General features: G+C 39.8%; 1 protein-coding gene across 5 annotated transcripts in view; it reads left to right on the forward strand.

Moving 5' to 3' along the window:
• Window positions 1-2,264: 2,264 nt before the first annotated feature.
• LOC143290403 (uncharacterized) overlaps window positions 2,265-24,864 on the forward strand; it is a 134,845-nt gene continuing 112,245 nt past the window's right edge. For 4 of the 5 annotated variants that reach the window (XM_076599809.1, XM_076599805.1, XM_076599807.1 and 1 more), the window contains exons 1-4: window positions 2,265-2,394; window positions 14,036-14,173; window positions 16,395-16,514; window positions 17,456-17,568. In XM_076599809.1, the coding sequence (XP_076455924.1) occupies window positions 14,080-14,173; window positions 16,395-16,514; window positions 17,456-17,568 (327 nt within the window). In that variant the 5' untranslated portion in view covers window positions 2,265-2,394; window positions 14,036-14,079. The remainder of the gene's footprint in view (window positions 2,395-14,035; window positions 14,174-16,394; window positions 16,515-17,455; window positions 17,569-24,864) is intronic. The other variant, XM_076599806.1, reaches the window with a different exon arrangement.

Genomic DNA, 24,864 nt, shown 5'->3' on the forward strand with positions numbered 1-24,864 from the left:
ATCTTTCTCATCTTAAACATTACATTTTGAAATTATACTCAATACATAAAAAGCTTGGATTTAAAAAAAAAAGTGCATCACAAGTGAGTTTTGAAGGCCTTGCCTCTCTTGTTTCAAAATGTAATGTTTAAGATGAGAAAGATCAGTTTAAAGCAAATTAACTCCACTAGCATTACAGAGTAATTTCCCTTTTTTACTATCTGCACCAAAACGTTTACAAATAAATAAAAATTCCATGCTTAGCAAAAGAAGTTCCTGTTTGAACAAAAAATGATAGTAATGACTACTCTAGCTGTTGGGTCGAATATCAGATCAAAGTGCCAAGTTTAGAGAATACAAAAAATATAAATATAACAGTAAATGCATTGTACTCAATACATAAAAACTTGGATTTTTTTAAAAAGTGTATCACAAGTGAGTCTTAAACGTTGCCTCTCTTGTTCCTATTTTTATGCCAAATTTGGTGTCAACTGACAAAGTAGTTGCAGAGAAAATGTTAAAGATTACCGCGGACACACACACACAGACAACCGAACGCCGGGTTAAAACATAGACTCACTTTGTTTACACAAGTGAGTCAAAAAAGCAAGAAAACGTTGTTGTTTTTTTCTTCTCTTTGGTTGGTTCGTACAGTACGTGTTCAGGATTTCTCGCATTATCGCCTGTAAAAAAATGAATAAATCTAATTCAGGGAAAATTATAGATAAACAAGAGAGGCAAGGCCTTCAAGACTCACTTGTGATACACTTTAAAAAAAATCCAAGTTTTTATGTATTGAGTATAATGCATTTACTGTTATATTTAAAGTTTTTGTATTCTCTAAACTTGGCACTTTGATCTGATATTCGACCCAACAAAGGATCTGTCATTATTATTATTTTTTGTTCAAACAGGAACTTCTTTTGCTAAGCATGGAAGTTTTGTTTATTGCAAACGTTTTGGTGTAGATAGCAGAACAATGGAAATTACTCTGCTGGGGAACTTAGTTTGCTTTAAACTGATCTTTCTCATCTTAAACATTACATTTTGAAATTATACTCAATACATACAAAGCTTGGATTTTTTTTTTTAAGTGCATCACAAGTGAGTCTTGAAGGCCTTGCCTCTCTTGTTTCAAAATGTAATGTTTAAGATGAGAAAGATCAGTTTAAAGCAAATTAACTCCACTAGCATTACAGAGTAATTTCCCCTGTTTACTATCTGCACCAAAACGTTTGCAAAATAAATAAAAATTCCATGCTTAGCAAAAGAAGTTCCTGTTTGAACAAAAAAATGATAATAATGACTGCTCTAGCTGTTGGGTCAGAATATCAGATCAAAGTGCCAAGTTTAGAGAATACAAGAAATATAAATATAACAGTAAATGCAGTTTGCATATAATTAGGCTTCATTCTTTTTTTTTTTTTTTTGTGCCAATCCCAGAAGCGCAATATTGTTTTAAATAAGATGACTGGAAAGAACTGGATTTTTTCTATTTTTATGCCAAATTTGGTGTCAACTGACAAAGTAGTTGCAGAGAAAATGTCAATGTTAAAGTTTACCACGGACACACAGACACACAGACATACACACACACACACACAGACAACCAAACACCAGGTTAAAACATAGACTCACTTTGTTTACACAAGTGAGTCAAAAATAAATAAATAGGCTGAGATTGAAGTAATATTAATTCTGCACCACACTTTTTGCTGCTGCTCCTGGTCATTCGCGCCTTGCAGTCTACATACATATATATATATATATATATATATATATATATATATATATATATATATATACAGCACTGCCAGTGCGGAGTTTTAAGACCTGCCGGTTGCTGTGCTGTGAGAATCTGAGCGCGCTGGTTCGAATCGCGTCTCAGCCGCCGATATTTTCTCCCCCTCCACTAGACCTTGAGTGGTGGTCTGGACGCTAGTCATTCGAAGTTCGGATGAGCAGATAAACCGAGGTCCCGTGTGCAGCATGCACTTAGCGCACGTAAAAGAACCCACGGCAACAAAAAGGGTTGTTCCCAGCAAAATTCTGCAGAAAAATCCATTTCGATAGGAAAAAGAAATAAAAACTGCACGCAGGAAAAAAAAAAAGAAAAAAGAAAAAAAAAAGGGGTGGCGTGTAGTGTAGCGACGCGCTCTCCATGGGGAGAGCAGCCCGAATTTCACACAGAGAAATCTGTTGTGATAAAAAGAAATACAAATACATTCAACATTGCGTTTATACCACTTGTCTTCCTTGTTTACTCTTCAGTTCCAGAAACAAAAAAGAACGTTCATCGCGTGACCCGAATGGAGCTGCTTTCTGCTGAGGGGAGGAGAGATTGTTTACAGTTGCAGTTCATAAAAGCAAAGGTCCATTCCGTGAACTCCACTGCAAACATCAACCGTTAATGGGGTTCGTAAAGATATATCGTCACTTATTTACACGTCTGTGTAAACGAGTAACTGTAAAACATTTAATTTATAGAGATTTGGAGCATTTTGATAATGCTATGTTTCCTGTGTTATTGGAGTTTCGAAACTACGAATCCGACGGAAGTAGTCAATTAAATAGGTTATAGTAGTAGTAGTAGTAGTAGTAAAGGGACTGGCAGTCATCTGCCTAGACCTCTCGGCCTTTTTATGTCCCCATCGAATCTTCATCTTCATTTCTTCCATTTTATTTAATTTATTTATTTTCATCTTTTGTTTGTTGTTATTGGGCGGTGTACGCAAGTACACTTCGGCAAGCAACTTTGTTTTAGTCATCAAAGTAAAAAAATTTTTCTTTTAAGATGGTGTTGGTGTCAAGGAGATTTTTGAACGTGTTAGTCTTTTGTGCAAGTTTAACTTCGATTGGAAGTGCATTCCATGTTTGTTTTTTCTATAAAAAAAAAAATCCAGTGTTCTAAACAAATTTTCTTTACCGAGTTCCTTGTACTGTCATAGTCAGACATTCTAAAGATATGTCTTGCATTTACATCATTTATGTTATTTAATATCTTATAAGTTTCAATCAAATCTCCTCATACTCTTCTACCTTTCAGTGAATGTAGATTTAAGTATGTAAGCCTTTGTTGGTAACTCATATTCTTGCATTCTTGTAATAATTTTATTGCTCTTCTTTGGACCCTTTCTAATGCTATAGATTGTCTCTAAGAGTATGGGTGCCACACAATATTACCATATTCCACATGTGATCTAACTAATGCTTTATATAAATTGAGAAATATATCTTTGTCTAAATAATTGAAGGCTCTCTTAATCATTTGATTGGCTTTATTTATAATATTATCAATATGTGTATCAAAGGAAAGTCTATTGTCAAACATTATTCCTAGGTCTTTTTCACTATGGCATTTCTCAGTATTCTGTGTCATGTGTTCTATTTTCATGTGGTAATTGTTATTTGGATTTTTTTCCCCTATGTGCATTACTTTACACTTTGAACCATTAAAATAAAGGTTCCATTTGTCAGACCATTCTTGTAGTGTATATAAATCAGTTTGTAATGTGTGATTGTTGCGTGCATCATCACCATAAATTTTAGTGTCATCTGCAAAAAGTTTACACATACTTTGTATACAATCAGGAAGGTCGTTTATATATATTGTGAAAAGTACTGGTCCAAGAACACTGCCCTGTGGAATACCACTGATTATGTTTGCACAAGTTGACTTTTCTTCTCCTATCTTAACTAATTGTGTTTAACCTATTTAGGAGTTTCTTTTCCAGTTCAGTAAGTTACCAGTAATACCATACGAGGCTAATTTTAATAACAGTCTTTCAAGTCTGACAGAATCGAATGCTTTTTTGAAGCCTAAATAAATTATGTCAGTAGATTTACCGCTATCTGTCATTTTAGTCAGATCTTTGATTACTTCTAATAGTTTTTTATGTCAGTAGATTTACCGCTATCTGTCATTTTAGTCAGATCTTTGATTACTTCTAATAGTTGTGTTATACATGATCTATTCTGTCAAAAGCCATGCTGACATTCTACATAAAGGTTATTTATTTTCATATGCGAAATCATTGCATCTCTAATAAAAGATTCTAAAATGTTACACACTATACATGTAAGGTTCACTGGTCTATAATTACCTGCTTCTTGTTTTGACCCTTTCTTGTAAACAGCTGTTACCTCAGCCATCTTCCAGTCGTTTGGTATGGAAGCATTTTCAAGTGACTTATTATAGATGATGCTCAGTGGAATAGTGAACTCTTTGCTCAATTCTTTAAGGAGCCTTGAAGGTATTTGGTCTGGTCCTTGTGCTTTATATGGGTCTAAAGCTTTTAATTTATTTTCCACTGCCATAGGGGTGACCCTTAGATCACATACATTATTTCCTGATCTGTAACTTTCACCAAGTTTAGGTAAATTCGTAACTGTCTCTTTCGTAAAAACACTTGCAAAGAAATAGTTTCTGCTTTATTTATAGGAATATATATATATATATATATATATATATATATATATCATACTAAATGAACAGTATAACAGGAGTGCTCCAATGCTGCCATTCCTAACATCCGCATCGTCATGCCATGTCTTCACCATGCCAGCATTCCAGAAATTGAAATAGGTCAAATAATGTTCGGGCTGAAGCATGCATGTAACATCTCTCTCTCTCTCTCTCTCTCTCTCTCTCTCTCGGTTCACTGTGAACCGTCGTGGGGTGTGGACACATCTGGGCAGCGCTCCGCTCTGCGTGATCTCTGAGTTAACTGTTCAGTGTGTTGTGTTGTTACTGGCTGGGAAAAAAGGATAGGAAAATGCCTGTCACTGCAGAGGCGCATCGAGTATACTTTGGAACTTCTACCCCACATTGATGATTTTCGGCAGAGGAAGGACTTCGTTTCTACACAGACAAAAGAAAGATAAAAGAAAGGTACGTGTTGCCTGGAGTGTTTGTTTGACACTGACAGTATTATACTGCTTGGCTATTATCCTGCTCCCTATCTGCATGGACGTAGAGACGAATCCTGGTCCCGAAAGCAACACAAACTGGAAACATGAAATGCACACTGCTATGGATAGACGATTTGTCCAGATATTGGAGGAACTACGATTACATTCCGCAAGTCTGTGTGAGAAAATGGAAACCATCTTCGGGAACCTCCAAAGAAATATATCACAGTTGATGTCAGAGGTATCGACCCTACAAAATGTCGTTTATGAACACAGCAACGAGATACATGCTATGCAGGAAGACAAGGTCAATGTTCATCAACGGTTGGACAGAATGGAGAAAGAAATGAACACACTGGAGATGAACTCAAAAGAAAACAATCTGAAGTTTCTAGGTGTTCGTGAAACCGGTCTGGAAAGCAACAGAAAAAGTGCGGAAATAGCTGTTGACATTTTGAATCGTTCATCGTCCTCCAGTTCATGGCGTCTGTCAGACATTGAGAAGGCGTATCGCGTCGGCAGCTACAGACAGTACTCCTCACAGCCACGCCCATTAATCGTTCGATTCCGCAGCTGGACAGACAAGATGGACATTCTGAGCAACAACTACTTAAGAAATCTCCTCAGAAGAGAGAACATCCGAATCGCCGCGGACCTCACAACACGTCAGAGAGAGGAGATACGACACCACCGTCAGCAGGGAAAGATTGCATATTTCAAGAAAGGAAGACTGTTTGTCCAAGACAAGCATTCACATCTGTACACTGATGACTTGGACGACCGACCCGGACAGCAGAACAGAGTCGAAAATGGGGGCACAGACCGATATCGCACATTTAACTCAAAGCATGCGAATTTCTAGAACCAGCGAACAGCATCTGGTACCAGATATGGGGACCACCAAAGAAACAGGGGATCGAGTACATACAGGAAGCAGGAGACTGACAACAGGCAGCAAGGCGACTTCGAAGAGAACAGATCCAGTGCACACAGACACCACGCTCCCTCTCAACACATCCACCACCAGAACGAGCGACACAGCCAAGTGGAGTCAGCGCCCTCCTCCAGATGGCAGGAAGAGTACGATATGTACCAGCAAAACAGCTTTGAGAACAATTTCACTGCACAACTCGACTAAATGCCGGTAGGGAAACTTTTCAATATCAGCAAACACCCTCTGTTCCAATGTACGACTACGAAGAATTTCAGAGCCACACAGCAAGCTATCGTCCCGCTGACGACTGGTTTCAACAGGCTCATGGTGATATGTGGAACAGCTGGAACCATGTCCATCACAGCCAGCACTTGGACATTTCAAACAATGCCCATGCTTCCAGTCAGAGGAATGAGCGCAACTTTTTAAGCCCCAGAGATAAAGCCTATTCCCCAAGAGTGGTTCCTGGGACGAGATCATACAGTGAAGTGATACAGTCTGTCCGCTCTTCTTCAAGACATCAAGAAAACAGACTGATGCAAGAAGCTGCAAACAGGCAAGACTCCCCGCGTCAGTCACCCTCAACAAACAACGCAAACAACGCAAACAGACCGAACGAGTGCATGGAAGGTGATCCTCGACACGACACACACCAGCTCACTGCTGCGAACAACAGGACAGACAACAAAATCAACGGAGCCGACCAACTGGAAAAGGACAACTCCTGCCATGACGACGACCAGTCTGACCTTGGCAGTGTCAGATCGGATGTCCTTCTGGTTCCCCCCACTGTTCCCCAGCCCTGTACCGAAGAGAAAGCGTCGACTTGTGACCCAGCTGTCACCACGTCCGACAGCCACAGCATTGAAGATGCACGCGGTGACACTGTATGCAGACAGGATGCCACTGATGCCATCAACACCACTGCAGACAGAGCCACTGAGAGAAGTAGAGACAGTGCAGTAGAGTCTGGTGATCGGGTTGACAGGGACAGCAGTGTGATGAATGCTATGGACGTTCAACAGCAGCAAGATGACCTGGCTGATGACGCGGATGATGAAGGGCTTCCACCCAACATCCCTGCCACCCCGAAGGACGACGCGACCCGTGCTGACCATGGAGACGGCCCCTCAACGCAAAGCAGCGTGACCTCCGACACCAATGTCAACACGCTATGTAATGCCGGGGATTCCCCTTCCCTTGGCTGCACGGAGAAATCGCCCCGTGTGACTCCCGTGCAAAACGAACGGCAGAGGCGCCGTGGCAGCTTGACTGGCGAGAAAAGACTGGTGATCACACGATCACAATCCGTGTCACTTGAAAGACAGTCTTCCCTCCCCAACAGCTGGATAAGAAACAACAAACAGAACAAACGCGCTAGTCCCCGAAAAGTTAACACCTCGAAAGAAAAAGGCAAAAAATGATGGTATGGCCCTGACCCTAACACTGGCATTTCAAAAGACTCCCAGTTTTCAATGATTTCATATAACGTTGAAGGAATAGTGTCTAAACTGAAAGACACCAGTTTCGTCTCCTTTATTTCAAAGTTTAACTTCATTTGTCTGTTAGAAACATTTGTAGAGTCCTTCACATGTTCGTTATTCCCATCACATACATGTTACGTTGCTCCAGCGATAAAGCTCTCACATCAGGGGAGGAGGAGTGGGGGTGTCATTGTATTAGTAAACAATGAGTATGTACCTTTCCTTAAACAATTTCCAACAAAATACGATAATATAATTGTTCTTCAAGCAGAAAAAGAACTTTTTGGAACAGAGTCTAGTGTTTTTATTATTAGTATTTACATAAATCCTCTCAACAGTCCATTTTACGAGACAAGTGAGGCAGACAATGGGATTTCTATACTAGAACAATGTCTACTTGACATTATTGAAAACCACGAGGATGCTTCCTTCATTTTGTGTGGAGACTTTAATGCCAGGACTGGTAACAAATTCCCAGAACAGTTTAGTGCTGACTTTTCCTCAGACGACACACACGATGGTTTTCAGTTTGACTTTGACGATGGCCACGAATCGATTCCTGACCGTTGTTCACAAGATACAGTGATCAATGACTATGGCCAAAAGTTACTCTGCTTGTGCTCTAATTTTGATCTGTACATTTTGAATGGTGTTTGTGACGGAGACACAAATGGGGTTTTCACTTATACGTCTCCCTCTGGTAGCAGTGTCATTGATTATTTTATTTTCTCCACTTCATTAAGCTATTTATCGCACAGAATACTTGTAGAAGAAATGATAGACTCTAAGCATATGCCTGTATCATGTCTTATAAAGTGTAATAGACAAAAGTATAAAGGGGGAACAGATGCATTTATTTCTAGGTACATTTGGTCTGATGATAAACGTGACGAATTCGTTAATTGTATCAATTTACCGGAAAATATTGCTTCTCTTGAACAAGCCAAACACCTGATTGATGAAAACATCAATAAAGCAGTCGACTTGTTTTCAGTTACTCTAAAATCCGCCGCTTCTTGCATGCTTGTAAAAAGAGGATGTGCTAGAGCCATAAAAGGCAACATTTGGTTCGACTCAGAATGCCATGAACATCGGAAGGGCACAAGGAAAGCTCTCCGTGAATTTAGACGTGAACAGAGAGCCGATCCTACTGCAGATGGGCATGTGTATTTTGAGTCCAGAAAGTCTTACAGAAAGCTATTGGCTAATAAAGAAAGAGCGTACAAAGCAAAATGTAGAGCTGAACTTGAAGGGAATATTAATGATTCCAAGCAGTTTTGGAAAAATATCAAACAATTTTCTAAGAAAAGTAAACAGACTGGAAACATCTCAGATGATGAATGGTTACAACACTTTAAAGAGGTTTTTGGTGTGAATGACAATGATACGATAAATGACGATTTCACTGGCTTTGAACCTGGGAATGGAACTGAAGAAAGTGACAATCAGGACGATGTCCTACTGAACAGTGATATAACTGAACAAGAAATACTCGATTCCATCCGTCATCTAAGAAACAATAAAGCAGCCGGCCCAGATGGCATTATACCCGAACTTTTTAAACACTCAAGTGAGCTAATTGTTCCTTTTCTTTTGAAACTGTTTAATAGCATATTTTCTTCGGGTCAGTACCCAGTAGCTTGGACTGAATCGATTATTCAACCCTTGCACAAGAAAGGCGATTTACACAAGCCAGACAATTACAGGGGCATTTCACTTTTGAACATATGTGGAAAGCTGTACAGCCATATTATCAACAAGAGAATATCAAAATGGGTTGAAAGTAAGGACATATTAGGTGATATACAAGCCGGATTTCGAAAAGATCATTCAACAATTGACCATATTTTTACGCTGTTCTCAATGGTACAGAAATATTTGCTTAAAAATAGAAAATTATTTGTAGCTTTCATTGACTTTCGTAAGGCTTTCGATTTTATTTCACATGGAAAACTGTGGCCCGTACTGCGGAAGTCTGGCTTAAAAGGGAAAATATTAAAAACCATTCAAAGTATGTATAAAACCGTTAAAGCTCGAGTACGTTGGGGGGGTAGGGTAACCGAAGCTTTCCTTTGTCAAAAAGGTTTAAAACAAGGGGAGGTTACAAGTCCTTTACTTTTCTCTCTGTTCATAAATGATCTTGCCACGGACATAATCGAGAAAGGACGCCATGGCATACAACTGAATCCTGATATGATTGAACTGTTTATTTTACTTTTTGCGGACGATATAGTGCTTTTGTCTGATACAGTTACTGGTCTGCAGAACCAATTGAATGTGCTGGCAATGAAGGCTTCCGAGTTAGATTTACACGTTAACCTTGATAAATCCAAAATAATTATTTTTAGAAATGGTGGATACATTGCTCGGAAGGAAACCTGGACATACGAAGGTCACGACATCAAAATTGTCAATTCTTATAAGTACTTAGGTTTGTTTTTCAGCACTAGATTATCTTTTTCGAAGGCTCTGGATGACATAGCAATGAAAGCACGGAAAGGTGTAATAGAAATATTTAGAACGTTATGGAGACTTGACGATTTCTCTGTTAGTATTTTCTTTAAATTATTTGATTCACAAATAAAACCAATTCTGTTATATGGCTCTGAAATCTGGGGATTAATGCAAATTTCACCAATAGAAAAAGTGCACATGTTTGCTTTAAAAAAACTTCTTAATGTGAGTCCAAGATCACCAAATGACATGGTGTATGGCGAGACAGGTCGTTACCCTCTGTATGTATATTCCTTCTTGTCATGTATAAAGTACTGGATCAGACTTACAAGAATGGATGAAAATAGACTTCCTCGTAAATCTTATAAAATGCTTCTATCGCTATGTGATCAAGACAAAGAGTGCTGGGCATCTCAGGTACGAAACACTTTGTATAAATTTGGATTCGGCTTTGTTTGGGAAAATCAAGGTGTAGAAAATGCAAGAGGATTCTTGAATGATTTCAAACAAAGACTGATCGATTGCCATAGTCAAAACTGGCACGAACATCTTCACAGCAGCAGCAGGTTCAGCGTTTATCGAAATTTCAAATCATCCATATCACTGGAATCTTACTTTACAGCAGTTAAAAATAAACACATAAGAGATGTGCTTATAAGGTTTAGAATAGGAGCCTCGGATATCCGTACACACAAGATGAGATTTGCTTTCGTCAGTCCAAACGACCTGAAATGTCCACTATGTAACGCTGGTATTGAAGACGAGATACACACTTTATTTTACTGTAAATCTCTTAACGATCTGCGACATAAATATATTCCATGTTGGTACACGAGACATCCCTCTGACAAAACTTTAGAATTTATAATGCATGACACAAAAATCCTTCATGATCTCGGTCGCTTTATTTATCACTCTAATAAACGTCGTGCTGCTTTATTATGATAATGGGCACAACCTGAGTTCTGTTCTGTTATACATTTAAAACAACGAACGTACATGTTTAAGCGGACTTGCTCACGATGGAAGGCATTTACCTTTTTGAATTTTCGATTCATGTGTTTGCATGCCCGGTTTTACAAAATCGAGTCTGCGCGCGCGCGCGTGTGTGTGTGTGGGGGGGGGGGGAGATGTGGGAAGGGGTCTGGAGGTGTGGGATGGGGGGTGTGTGTGTGCTCAACATTGTAATGGGTCAGAAGGCCTTCTACAATAAAACAGTTCTGAGTTCTGAGTTCTCTCTCTCTCTCTCTGTGTAAATGCCAAATTAACATTCATGGAACCATGATTATAATGTGCATGCTGTATTATTATAATGATTCCCCACTTTGTTTTATATCACTGTTTCCCCCTTGAGCCCTGGATAAAAAAAAAAAAAAGCATTGTCTTGCATACTCTGTTACTTTCAGGAAATAAAATTTATTCAGCTCCCTCTATCTCTGTCTGTCTGTCTCTGTCTGTCACACACACACACACACACACACACACACACACAAAGCAACAAACATAAAAAATAAAACAACGAAACCTATCCAAATTGACAGCAGAAATGTGTGTGCTCATACTTTGTTATTTTAAATACAGTTGCATACGTCCATGCTTATGTGCGCACGCACGCACACACGCACACACACACACACACACACAGAGGAATAAAGTACACACAAATACAAATTTATTTTAAGCAAATGTAATTAATATATATATTTTACTGGTCACGGTATTTACCTAAGTGCTTTCTGCAAGGAGCAGAGCTCAGGACACCAAGAGAGAGTGAACTATTTGTCTGTATATACTGTCACTGTCACTGGTATCAAAACCTGGTTTGGTTGTCGGGGTGCTGCATTGCTGAATGCATCTCCAACATTCTCCATTTCTGGCAAACCTCCTCTCTGTCCACTCAATGATGTTGTCTGCCCACTTTGTGCACTGTCTGTCTTGTCTCCTTTCCTCCTGCACCGTTCCCCGGAGGATGGTCATGAAGAGCCTGTAGGATCTTGTCACCTTGCCATACCATCTCATTTTCCTTTTTTCACTGTGATGTTTTTCTTACTTCCCCATTTGTTTTGTGGTTTGTGTGGGAAATGTCAAAGAGTCTCCTGAAGCATCTCATTTCCACTGCTTGGATCCTTCTCAGAAGCTGTGTTGTAAGAGTTGAGGAGTCACATGTATACAAGAAAATAGATTGAACCAGTGCATGTTGTAGCTATAGCTTTGTTTTGAGACTGATGCTCTTGTTTCTCCATATGGGCTTCAGTCTTGCCAGTACTGTTGCAGTCTGCACAGGATTTCAGCCTTGGACCCTTCTTCACTGTTGACCGCTGACATTGATCTTGGTCTTGATTTGGTCTTTGCTGTTTGTCTCTATGAGCACTTTGGGTTATGCTGCTGGTCAGGGATCTGCTTGGCAGATGTGGTGTAGTGTATATGGATTTGTCTGAATGCAGTGAAGCCTCCTTGAGCAACTGATACTGATACTTACATTTGTCATCTTGCCGCTGATCTCTATTCTGTACTTGATTGAAGTTTCATCCCAGTCACATCACCAGCTTCATTAATCCTTCCTCACTGCCTGCCAGCCCATCAATACCATAGCAGTGTTTACAATGCCAGAGTGTCCTTCCAGGGCATCAGTCATTATACATTCCAGGAAGATATCAAAAAGTGTAGAAGACCGACGACAGCCTTGATGGACCCCAACTGATGTGTGAAACCAGTTGCCAACAGTTCCTTGAACAAGGACTACACTATTGGCTTTTGCGTACAGCTATTTGATAGTGTTGATCAGCATTTGGCCTATGTTGTATTATTTTCATGGTTGTTCAAATTGCATCATGCCACACTGTGTCAAATCTCTTCTGAAAGTTGATGAAGATCTGGTAGATCACTAGATGTTTTGTTTGTGTTGGCTTATTTCTTGCACTGAACTAGAAGTTTGAAAATTTGTTCTGTGGAGCTTATCCAACTGTGGAACCCAGCATTTTCTTCTGCAGTGATTTCTTCTGCCTGTGGTGTGAGTCTGTTGAGGATTATTCTGAGCAACTCTTTTCTTGTATGGCTGATCAGGCTGATAGTTATGTAATTCTGACATAGTTGTAAGTTTCCTTTCTTGGGTAGGGTGATAATTTGAGACTTTGTCCATGTTATCAGCCATTATCCAGTCTGCCAGAATTTGCTGCAGATTCTGGTAAGGGCATCTGTCACTGTCTCTCCTTGTTTTTATCAGTTCAGCGATGTTTGTAGCAGAGCTGAAAATTGAGTGTGTAGCAGATTTTGATCCTGATGTTCACTTGGATACTTTCAATGGTGTTCCCTTGGTTGCTTTTGAATGAGTCTCTAAGAACACAGTCTGTGAGTTGTTTGATCAATACCCACTTAGATGCTGTGGTCTGGATCCTCTGCCTGCTGATCTGTTCAAACTGTGCTCAAATGGTCTTCTTCCAGTTATCACAAATATTGTAAACATCTCTTTGTCAACAGGCTCTTTTCCTGAAGATTTTAAGCATGCCCTAGTCACTTCCCTACTAAAGAAACCTGGTCTTGACAAAGGAACCCAAAAAAACTACATACCTATTTCAAATTTTCCCTATATGTCAAAATTACTTGAAAGAATCATTCTTCATCAGCTCCAGTCATTCATCATCCAGTGACTACCATGAAATGTTTCAGTCTGCATACAGAGAGAATCACAGTACAGAGACAGCCCTCTTACACATATATCCACACATTATTGTCCTGCACAGACAAAAGGGATGTATCATTTCTGTCTGCTTGATCTCTCTTCAACACAATAGATCATATTCTTCTCAACAGTCATCATCATACTTTTGGAATCTTTGGCAAAGCTCTCCATTGGTTTACATGGTTACCAGTAGCAGAGGAGAACTCTGACATATTATTTATATGGTAAGATATGATTTGTTATCATATTCAGAACTAAAAGGCAATGAATATATATACATTTGGACAACATATGCATGCACATATAAAATTCTACACACAGGACCTCAGTTTATCATCGCATCTGAATGACTAGATGCTCAGTTTATTTTCCAGTCAAATTTGGGCGAACAGTGTGTGTTTGTGTGTGTGTGTGTGTGTGTGTTTCTTTACTACATTTCTGAAAATAGCTCTATGAATTGGGACTTGGATTTTCTGCTTATTTATTGAAAAAAATCTTAACAGGCTCAGTATTTGTAATTGTTCCATTTTGAAGCGTAATTGTTATAACAGTGCTTTACTTCTTGTTGTTTTTTTGTTTGTTTGTTTTTGCCAGGCAGACTTCACTTATTTGTTTCAAGTTAAATCACAGAAGCAGTCATGTCGTTTCCGGTGAATCCTACAAGTTCAGTGGCTTCAGAGCCTCAAGTTGTCTCATTGCCGCAGATGCAGCGAATCATCCAAGATGTAACTGGTGAGCTAAGTTGTTGGGTGGATGTTGTGTTTCTGGCTAGTATATGTGACATATTTTGTAGAAAAAAAGATGCTGGTAAATGGGACACTGTTTCAGATTATTGTTTTATTATCTTTTTCTTTTATTTAATATTTATTGACCATTTATTTGTAATATGTAATCATGTGTTTTAGTTTATGAAAAAAGCAAAAAATACAATTTTCACTGAAAACCCTTTCAGGAAATATAATAAAAGAGACAGTTATACCCTGTTTTGGATGTAAGAGCAAACTGAAAAAAAAAAGCAAAATCATAAATTATTTTTATTTGCAGTATTCCTTGACTGCCAGGAAAAAAAACAATAGAAAGTGGTGTTTGAAGTCATAACTCCAAAGTTTAGGTTTGGTTTAGGACACCATGAGTCATTTGATGCTTCCAAAAATCATTGGATCATTTTCAGAACTAATGGGTCTGGAAAACACCCCCTTGTTCCTGCCCTCAGCACCACCATCAGGCCACCCCTACACCTTTGTGTGTGTGTGTGTGAGAGAGAGAGCCGGGGGAGGGGGGGGGGGAGGGGGTGTGTGGGTGTAGAAACTAAGTGCTAATGTTTGCTGTGTGATGAACATGGATGAATACAGTATACTGTATAGTCATTACTAAACTCAGTTCTGTAATGGTGAAACACTGACCTATGCTGATTGCCTGAAATAGCAAATGTTCACATTATTGTCCAATTAATAGAAGAAAAACTTAGAAACAAAAGCAAAGCAGTACAGCTCAAAGATATATCTACAGTGTAACTGTCACTTCTGTTAGTTTAGTACCATTGTTTTTGAAAAGCACTTTCATCTCCTTTGTGGAAATCCAAAAGTTCAGAATTGCTAGATCAGTAGATGTCTCTAAAATTTCCTAAAGCAGAAGCATTATGTGTGGACCTGTTTGATTGTGTCCTCATATATGTACATGAAGAAAACCATTTTCACAAAACAATGTTATCTATGTCATCATTTGTAAATTGGGATATAGGAACACAAACATACCTGGAAAATGAAGTATTGCTATTCAAATGATGAAATAAAAATGGTTATGCATGTAAAAGTGCACTTGTGAGTATCTTCATCAGATTTTGATTTTACCGGAAAGGGCTACACTCTTGCATAACATCAACTAAGTAAAAGTGTCAGTTGCCCACTAATGCTCAAGAGATCTTTTAGATTCAGACTCTCCGCTTGAGATATTGCAGCTGTTTTAAACAGTTACTTGATCTTTCTCAACATTGGGCAGCACCTTTTCGCGACAGGTTCCATGATGGGGATGACGATTTCTTATGATGAAATGCTTTACATGTATAGAAGCCATCCTCAATTGGTGAGACTGCCAGGAAAGTAAAAAGATAATTGGTACTTTATTTTGTCACAGTACACAATCAACAATGCTTTTGTGTGAACATACCTCGTTATGTTTCCTGGCTTGATACCAGTTTTGATTTTGTTCACAATGTTCATGTGCTGGTTGTGGAACTGCAGAGCACTAACAGAGACGATTCAGGATTGTTTTGCAGGAAAGTAAGAGAATTCTACAAAAGCCATCCCCCCTTGGGGTGCTGGGGGTCTTTCAGTATAAATAGCATTCCTGCCTTCTGGTAATTCTGTGCTAGAAATTTCCTGTTTTCTGTTGTTCTCTTTATTTTAAACTTTTTTCTTCCTTCACTGTTCTCTCCTTTTTCTGCCTTCCCAGTCCATTCCCCTTTCTTTTTTTGAGCAAGCCTTGACACTTTTTTCTAGTCTATGATGTACTGTCTGTGCTGTTTTGCTCCGGCGACTCGGTTGTGAAATTGTAAACATCGGGATGGGTACTATTTGTCCATTCTGCATTATCATTTGCATATATGTCCTTTTTTTAATGGGTTTTTGTTTTTGTTTTTTTGCTTTGAAGTATTTTCTATCCTTTTTATAATTGTTTGTAATCTGGAGATGATTGATTTTGATTTGGTGGAATGGCTGACATTTGTACTGTGGCCTAGTTATATTTGGCCTAAGGAGCTAAATGGTTAGGATAATGTGTCATGGACTGTGTTTTGTGGCTTTGTCTTGGTAGTTTTTGTGTGAGTGTGTGTGTGGTCCCTGGAGAGACCAAGCTGACTGCATATGTGGCATTGTGCAAGGTAGCACTGGTTATCTTGTCCTTAGTAAAGAAAGAGTTAATAGTATATGACTGACTTTGATAACCTATTTAACAGATTGTGTGCATCAGCTGAAGGAGGAGTTCGCTAGCAGCAAATCACCCATCACTGATGACTGCCAGGTATTGCAGCGTTTCTGTGCCAAACTGGAATACCTGCTGCAGTTTGAGATGAAAGGTTGGAACCTCTGCATTTCTTGTTCATCGGTTGTATGGTTGACATCAGTTTCAATAAAAGATGTCCATTTTGTCCTCTTCTTGTTATGTATTAAAGTGATGTATTTTTCAGTGTATAGAACATTGTTGTTGTTTTTTCATTTACCTTTGATATTTACATGGATGAATTTTATGGAGCCAGGTTAAATGTGTTTAATTGATATTATGGGGGAAGGGAAGGGGAGTGTGTGGGGGGGGGGGGGGAGGGACTTTGTTGTATTTGATTTATTTTTTGTTTGCTGTCTTTGAATTTATTTTCACACATTCATGCATGTATGCACACATGTGCACACACACACATGCTTATTTTTAAAAATAACTTTATAGACTCACAAGGCCTAACCAGTGCACTTGTTGTATACATATATCAGGCATCTTATTCCTGCTTGCCTCCTTTAATTTTTTTTTTTATAATAAATTTTATTGCGGATGTAATATGCTTGAAGCAATATGAATGCTTTGACACCTCCCTAAAACTGAAAGTATGCAGCATGCACAGCTTAACAAGTGTGTTGTATTCTGCAGACGAAACATCTGTGTCATCTTAAAAATACTATTACTAAGCTTCAGACAAGATTTTGTTTAGTTGAGAAAAAAAACACGACAAGAACTTCTATGCTGACTGCTGTGACATTTTTATTTGTTGTGAATTTTTTAAATTGGTTGATTTAGTTTTAGGTCAGGAAAGAAAGAAGAAATTGGTGACAGATAATATGCATTGTGGTAAGAAATGATTTGTGATAATGGTTACAGGACCTTGACTTTCATCTTATTTTATTTTGCTCTTTTTTTATATATATATATTTTTTTAGTTGCTGGTTTACTCTTCCATAAGCATTCATTCAGATGCTTAAAACCAACTGAAAAAAGAATAGGGGAACATTTTATCACTCATTGTTTCAGAACGTTACACCATGCTGGCAAAGAGAAAGGACTACTGGGACTACTTTTGCGATTGTCTCGCATCGAACAAAGGTGCTAATGATGGCATTAAGTACGTCAAGGCACTTAGAGAGGTGAGCACTACAGGGTATGTTTACACAGTTGTAGTGTGTTATGTACATTTAACTGCTGAAGCATTACATACAGTGTGGGGCACATTTACACTGCCATAGTGTTATGTACAGTATAGGGCACATTTGCTCTGCCTTAGTGTTATGCACAGTGTAGGGCACATTTGCTCTGCCTTAGTGTTATGCACGGTGTAGGGCATATTTACTCTGCCATAGTGTTATGTACAGTGTAGGGCACATTTGCTCTGCCTTAGTGTTATGCACAGTGTAGGGCACATTTGCTCTGCCATAGTGTTATGCACAGTGTAGGGCACATTTGCTCTGCCTTTGTGTTGTGTACAGTGTAGGGCACATTTGCTCTGCCTTTGTGTTATGCACAGTGTAGGGCACATTTGCTCTGCCTTAGTGTTATGCACAGTGTAGGGCACATTTACTCTGCCTTAGTGTTATGTTCAGTGTAGGGCACATTTGCTCCCTTAGTGTTATGTACAGTGTAGGGCACATTTACTCTGCCTTAAACATTTACACTGCCGTAGTGTAATGTACAGTGTAGGGCACGTTAAGATTGTCTTTGAGCTATGTACAATGTAGGGTACATTTAAGCTGCCGTAGTGTTATCTACAATGTAAGGCACATTTACATGGCCTTAGTGTTATATATAATGTAGGGTACATTTACACTGCCGTAGTGTTGTGTACAGTGCAGGGTACTTTTACAGTGCTGTAGTGTTATATACAGTGCAGGGTACATTTACGCTGCTGCAGTGTTATGTACAGTGTAAGGTATGTTTACACTGTTAGAGTGTTATGTACAGAGTAGAACACATACACTGTTCCAGCATTATGTAACATAGTGTAATGGAATGGAATGTATTGAGCGTATCATTATATAAGCTGCATCCCCTAAATAAGAAAAAAAGGAAGTTATTCTCACATAAGCCACAGTTTTTTGGGCCTGCTAAAACTTGGAAGGAATGAAGGGCATGTATGTCCAGAGTGGCACCTCTAAGTTGGACAGCCTCATCCCTCCTTGTACCAGGTTAGGGCATCTCTAGCCCTGTGGGTGATTGTTATAGGCAAATGAGTTGGGTTGCCTTGTCCCTCCATGCACCAGGAGAGGGCATCCTTAGCCCTGTGGGTGGGAAGGGAGTGTGTGTGGGTCCCTAAGGACCAGCCACTACTGAGATGTGAAGGAGCATACATTCAGGTGTGAATGAGGCAGTTTTGTCTGTGAGTGCAGTCGTCCTCCGAAAGCAAGGTGGGGATGAATGCATGAAAATGAATACATATATGTGCAAAGGGATTATAAACTTCCATCAACTCAAGTGATGATGTCAGGAATATGCCAATGACATGACAAGAGATCGAGTCACGAGAAATAAGCGGCTGTATAAGCATACATGTAGCGTGCACAGATATACCCAAGTAAATGGGAAAGTGTGCATACTCGTAATGGAAAGGAATCTGTGTATGCACCTACATATAAGAGATGTACATATGCATATGAATAAAGTGCCAGTATGTAGACACAGAGAGATCTGGGCATTGTGAACAGAATGACGCAAATGCAAGTGTGCCTATATTGCTATGGAGGGAATCTCAATGAATAGATCTCAATGAATAGAGATAGAAATAAAAAAGAATCGGCCGTAGTACTTTCGTTTTCTCTGCATAGGCAGATAGTAGTTTGAACAGGACAGGAATGTCAGACCCTGCCGGAGTCTGCACTAGTTGGGTCATGGTAAGTATGTTATTTAAACGTAATTTTAGATAGAAAATTTCCTGTTATTCTCACATAAGCCACAGTGGTTACACTGCAGATGTTACACACACGCAGACACACACAAAAAAGTGCAAAAATATCTCAAAATTAGCTACAAAGTGAGAAATTTGACAGCTACAGTTTGAAAGCTGCATCGTAAGCATTGCATCATGTATTCAGTGTGGTGGAAGTTGTCGGGGCAAGGACAGTCAATTTAATGTTTAGTGTACTAAAGGCCACGTGTAAATTTTCAGGGAAAAAATGTGAACAGTAAATACTAGTATACTCAAACAGTGAGTTTTGAATTCATGAAGAGTCAAAACCTGTTTTGAAACCTAATGTGTATTTAAAAATAGACTGGAGACTGACGGCAACTCTAGATTTGACCCGAACATGACATTAAGAAAACCTGCAACATTGGCAAAATCCACAAACAAGCTGCATTATTATTTTAGCCTCAGGGGTCATAGTTGAGGGGAAAAGTTTCAGCTGATAGCCCAAATTTTACTGCACAGTGTACGGCACATTTACATTTACATTCCTGTAGTGTTATGTACAGTGTAGGGTACATTTACACTGCTGCAGTGTTATGTTTAGTGTAAGATATGTTTACACTGTTGTAGTTTTATATAGTGTAGGGCACATTTACACTGCTGTAGTGTTAGATACAGTGCAGGACACATTTGCACTGCTGTAGTGTCATGTACAGCTTTCTGCTGATCGTTCCGCCTATCAGTGACAAGGAAGAAATCAGTGTAAGGTGGGAGGAGCACTTCAGCCAGCTTCTCAACCAGCCATCTACTGTTGACCAGGAAGTTCTACAGCAGATACCCTACTGCCCTTGGAGGATAAAATCAGGACTGCATAAAGCAGATGAACTGCAGTAAAGTGCCAGAAAAAGATTGAATCCCAGCAGAAACGTACAAAGCACTTAGAACCACAGCTTTCAAAACGTTCCACAACATCCTCTTGACCATCTGGGAGGAAGAAGACATGCCAGCAGACCTCCGAGATGCCACCATTGTGGCACTTTACAAGAGCAAGGGTCTGTAGTCTGTAGCAATGACAGAAGAGTTTCTCTTCTCTCCATCACTAGAAAGGTACTTGCCTGTATCCTTCTCAACAGGAGGTCCAATTTTGATGGCACTCTCTCAGTCGATCAGTGTCCAGTGTGTCATTATTTTGATAAAAAGAGCCATGGCCATCCCCCAAAACCCAATTTTCATCCCCTCCAACTGAACAGAGACAATCATTACCAGTAATTTCAACCATTGTTCTACTGTTTTTTAAAGCTTCATTTGATCTTTCACACATTCCCCATATTCATAAGTGATGTGTTCTTGGACACTGCCATATTCATTCTGCCCGAATCCATTAACAGACAGCAACAACAGTTCACCGCACTGTCTCCATAGCAAAAGTAATGTAAGATTTTCTAACGTTTGATTAACCCCTTCACTGTAGTACGTTTTGCTATAGCCTATGCTGAGAAAATTTTCAGAAAAACAAGAAAAACACACCAATGATTTTAATTTGCTTATATTTCAAAAAGTACTGAAGATAAGTGCATAAAAGTATATATCAAATGAAAGGAAAATGAACCAAGATTTTGTTTTTAATACTCACATGTTCAAATAATGAGTCAATCTGACAGAAAAATTCCATAAAATGCATTAATTAAAAAAAACTGGGACTGTCATTCCATCATGTAGGTGCTACAATATCAACCATGTTATCAACCAGTCTTTCTTGTGACTGGTGTGATCAACCACACACACTGTCAAGGCTGAGCAACAGTGTCCAGATGCATAAGACTCCAACACAGTCCACACAAAGAGTGAAAAGGATGTACTCACCCAGGATCTATTGCCAGTAAAAACGCTGTGTGTAGAACTTGCAGAAACAGTCTTCAAGACACAGTGCTGGTTTGCTGGGGCAGTCTGGGCAGTAGAACCTCACATCCTTTCTTTGTTCTTTCTTCCAGCAGACTCTGCACCTCCTTTGTGGCCAGGCCTTCTGTAGAGTAGGTGGGATGACATCAATGAAGTGTCGTCCACACAAGACAAACAGTGGTCGTCTTTAGCAGTGTCTTGGTCTTGGTCACCAAAAATCATGGCACTAATTACATCCTTCTGGAAGTCCAGGAGTACTGCTGTTGTCTGCTTTTTTGTAGAGGATGTGTGCATTCAGCATGGCAGTTTGTAGAAAATGCACACACAGCTATTTGTACCACTTCAGGGTTTTCCTTGTGGCATCATAGGGATGCAGCTGTTGGTCATGATGGTCCATGGCCCCCTCCCCTCCCCCCCTTCCCCCACTCTCTCTCTCTCTCACACACAACAATAACAACAACAAACCAATACACACTCGGAAACGAACACACACAAAGCTCTAGGCGAGTGACACACGCTATCATCAACAATGAGCCAGCCAGCAAGCCACGCCCCCTTCGGCTGTGATGGTCACACACACTATCCACGTGACTGACTCTCTCTCACTCACACACTGATCAGTGACTGACGAAGCTACTTACCATAGCTAACACATTCAAAACACACACAATGCAGTCATATTCATTGTTACAACAAACAGAAAGCAAATAATAAACTGACAAACCTCGTAAACACCCACCTGCATCTTGAATCAGCTGAGCTTGTCTGTCTTCAGTTTCGTCAAGCATCTCCACCTCCCACCCACCTCCACTGTCAAAATCAGCATCTTCAGCATCAACTTCATGCAGTTCTATCTCATTCAGTCCACAATCTTCATCTCTACTGTTTGCATCGCGAAAGAATTCTTTCAATACGAGTGCAAGTGTTGGGGTTTGTCTGCGTTCAGCCATGGCTTTGCAAACACAACTTGATCTTAGTACAAACTTGCAAAACTTTCACCTTAAATATGACAATCCAATGAATAATTTTAGCTTATGGAACTCAGGAGATAAAGAGCTCTCAGGGGAGCTAATTTAATGGTTAGCAGACTGTATTTTCTGTAATGCGGGACTCGAAACATAGAACGTTGCAATATGACGTACGGCGCACATCAATACAGCATTGGTGAGCGACATTTCATGACGTACGCCGTACGTCAACAGCGCAGTCAAGAGGTTAATCACATTGTGCTGTGTATGCATGTGCTAAGTGCATGATGTTGGTTTTGAGGCAGACAAAAATATTTTGTGTCTGTAGTGGTAAGTTTGAAATGCATGTTTTTTAACAGGAAGGTGTGAAGTCCAGGCTATGGATATATTTTTTCTCTCACTTTCACTCTGTCTTAAGATGACGAATCCTCTACACCCGGCGACAAAGTTAGTCTTCATACTAGACGCACTGACTCTCCCAAATAAGAGAAATTGAACACATGACTGATTAATCTATAATCTTAATATGCCTTAAAATCAAGTTACACACAACACAAAGTAAAATATATAAATCAAAAGAATGTTTTTCTCTCACACACACACACACTCACACCACCCAAACCACCCCCAAGAAAATAACAAAAACAAAATAAAGTCTGTCACAGCACAGCCCTCCCCACTGTCTCCAAGTTCACAGTCACACACTGTGATGTTACTCAGCTTTTAACAAGAGTTCTGGGTCCTCACACCTTGTGAAGCACAGATCTGTCCCAGCTGAAGGTTGTCTGGCTCTTGCGGTGACGAGCAGTTGGAGCAGGATTGAGGTGTAGATGGAAACAGGCACTCTTGCTGTGCAGTAGTAGTAAGTGTAGGTCCTGGTGACCCAGAGGTAGGAGAGAGGAGGAAGATGTCAACGATGAAGACGACAAAGGGAAAAAAATTACTAAGAAGGATGGAATCTGTAACAGCAGGGGTACAGGGGTGAAACCTTTGACTAACAATACTGGCTCCACTCCTAATCTGCCCGTTCAAGGGCTCAGAAAATTAGGCATTTAGCCACAACAACTGGCCAATATGTAAGTAGTGTTCAGTCAACCATAAATAGCTCAAACTGACAGCACTATTCATAGCTCATCAGCTATCACATTGTGCACAGTGTTCACTAGCACATTATCTACCAACTTGCACAGTATTAATTTGCACATTGTATCAAGATTAACCCCTTGCACACACAACACAATTGAACTGAAATAGACCTGCACATGTATGCCAAACACACAGGAAATTAACCTACTGTCCAAACATATCATCACACATTATTTCACAGTGTGTACACATGTTTAAAGCACACCCCTTGACATCAAGGAATAATCATGTATCACAAAATACATACACAGACAGTAACACACACATGAAACAACACAGAATGAACCCACTGACACATCCACAAGTCAGTCAGTCACCAGTGCCTTTCAGAATAGTTCAAATCAAAGTGATTGACCTACCAGGATTTTCAGTGGTACTTTCTGCAGATTTATGAATTTTCCCAGCCTTCATGCAAGACAAGCCACAGAATATGTAGAAGGAGATTCACACGAAGAACTCAAGATAACTGCTCTTTGCCTGTGGTGCACACACACCTACACTAAGTCCCCAGCAGTCAACACTGCCTCTTGTACATAGATAAGTCCTCAGTGAACTGACCACAAACACTTGTGTCATTCAAACACTGTTAACTTTTGGTTATCAAACAAAACACAAATTGATCTCCTTTTACTTCTCTCCTCTGATCCTTTAATAGGTCTACTCAGTCTAGCAGTTAATTTTGAAAGTTTTTGCTGCTTTTCAGCTTCAAACAAGCCTAACTGTTGGCCTCAAACAAACCCAGGTGTGGTTCAAACAACCACCTAAAGTGACTCTTGACCACTCTCTCCGGAGTCTGTAAATCAAGTGCCTAATTAGCGCCTACAAATCACTCACCAAGCAAATGGACCATCTCAACCTCGCTCTCAACAAGGGTGATAACACTGACCTCAGGAACTTGGGACAACAGTAGGTTCTTGTCTTTCCTGACCTGTCACCCCTTGACTAACAGAGCGAAAAATAATCAACCCATCCTGCTGGAGCGTTCGCGCAAAACCTTCCTCATCACACGAGCAATGATTCTCAAAACATCTTTAGATTGGCCTGGAGGGGGTAAACAAGAGGGACCAAATTCTGGCTCTCTTGCCACAACGTAAAGCAGATGACGGTTTTCACAAAAGCGGCCAAGTTTGTCTGACACTGTCACCGCAAAGTGTGACACACTTCAAAGCGCACTCCGTATGAAAATTCTGTTGCTATTGTGTTTAGTGTTCAAAGAAAGGTTAATTTACTGGCTTTCATGCACAGAACAGCTCTACAGAATATGCCTTTCTAAAACTGACTGGTGCAGTGTTTTATATCATCACCCTGTATTGCAAAGTGAGCCGCTCCTACTGCCAGGCAGCTGTGTTAAAATTATATCATGGCTGGCGCACAGTGAAAAGTACGTGTTAAGTGCAGTCAAGTAAAGGGAATAGCATGGCCTTTGCTCGTCTGCCTTATCGAGCTCAATGGTCTGCCTGTCAGCACTGTGAATGAGGTCGCTGAAAGTACATAGGGTCACTTTGCTCCATCCCTTCCACCTGAAAGTACGT

This window comes from Babylonia areolata, chromosome 15, assembly GCF_041734735.1.
Source record: "Babylonia areolata isolate BAREFJ2019XMU chromosome 15, ASM4173473v1, whole genome shotgun sequence".
Classification (NCBI taxonomy): Eukaryota; Metazoa; Mollusca; class Gastropoda; order Neogastropoda; family Buccinidae; genus Babylonia; species Babylonia areolata.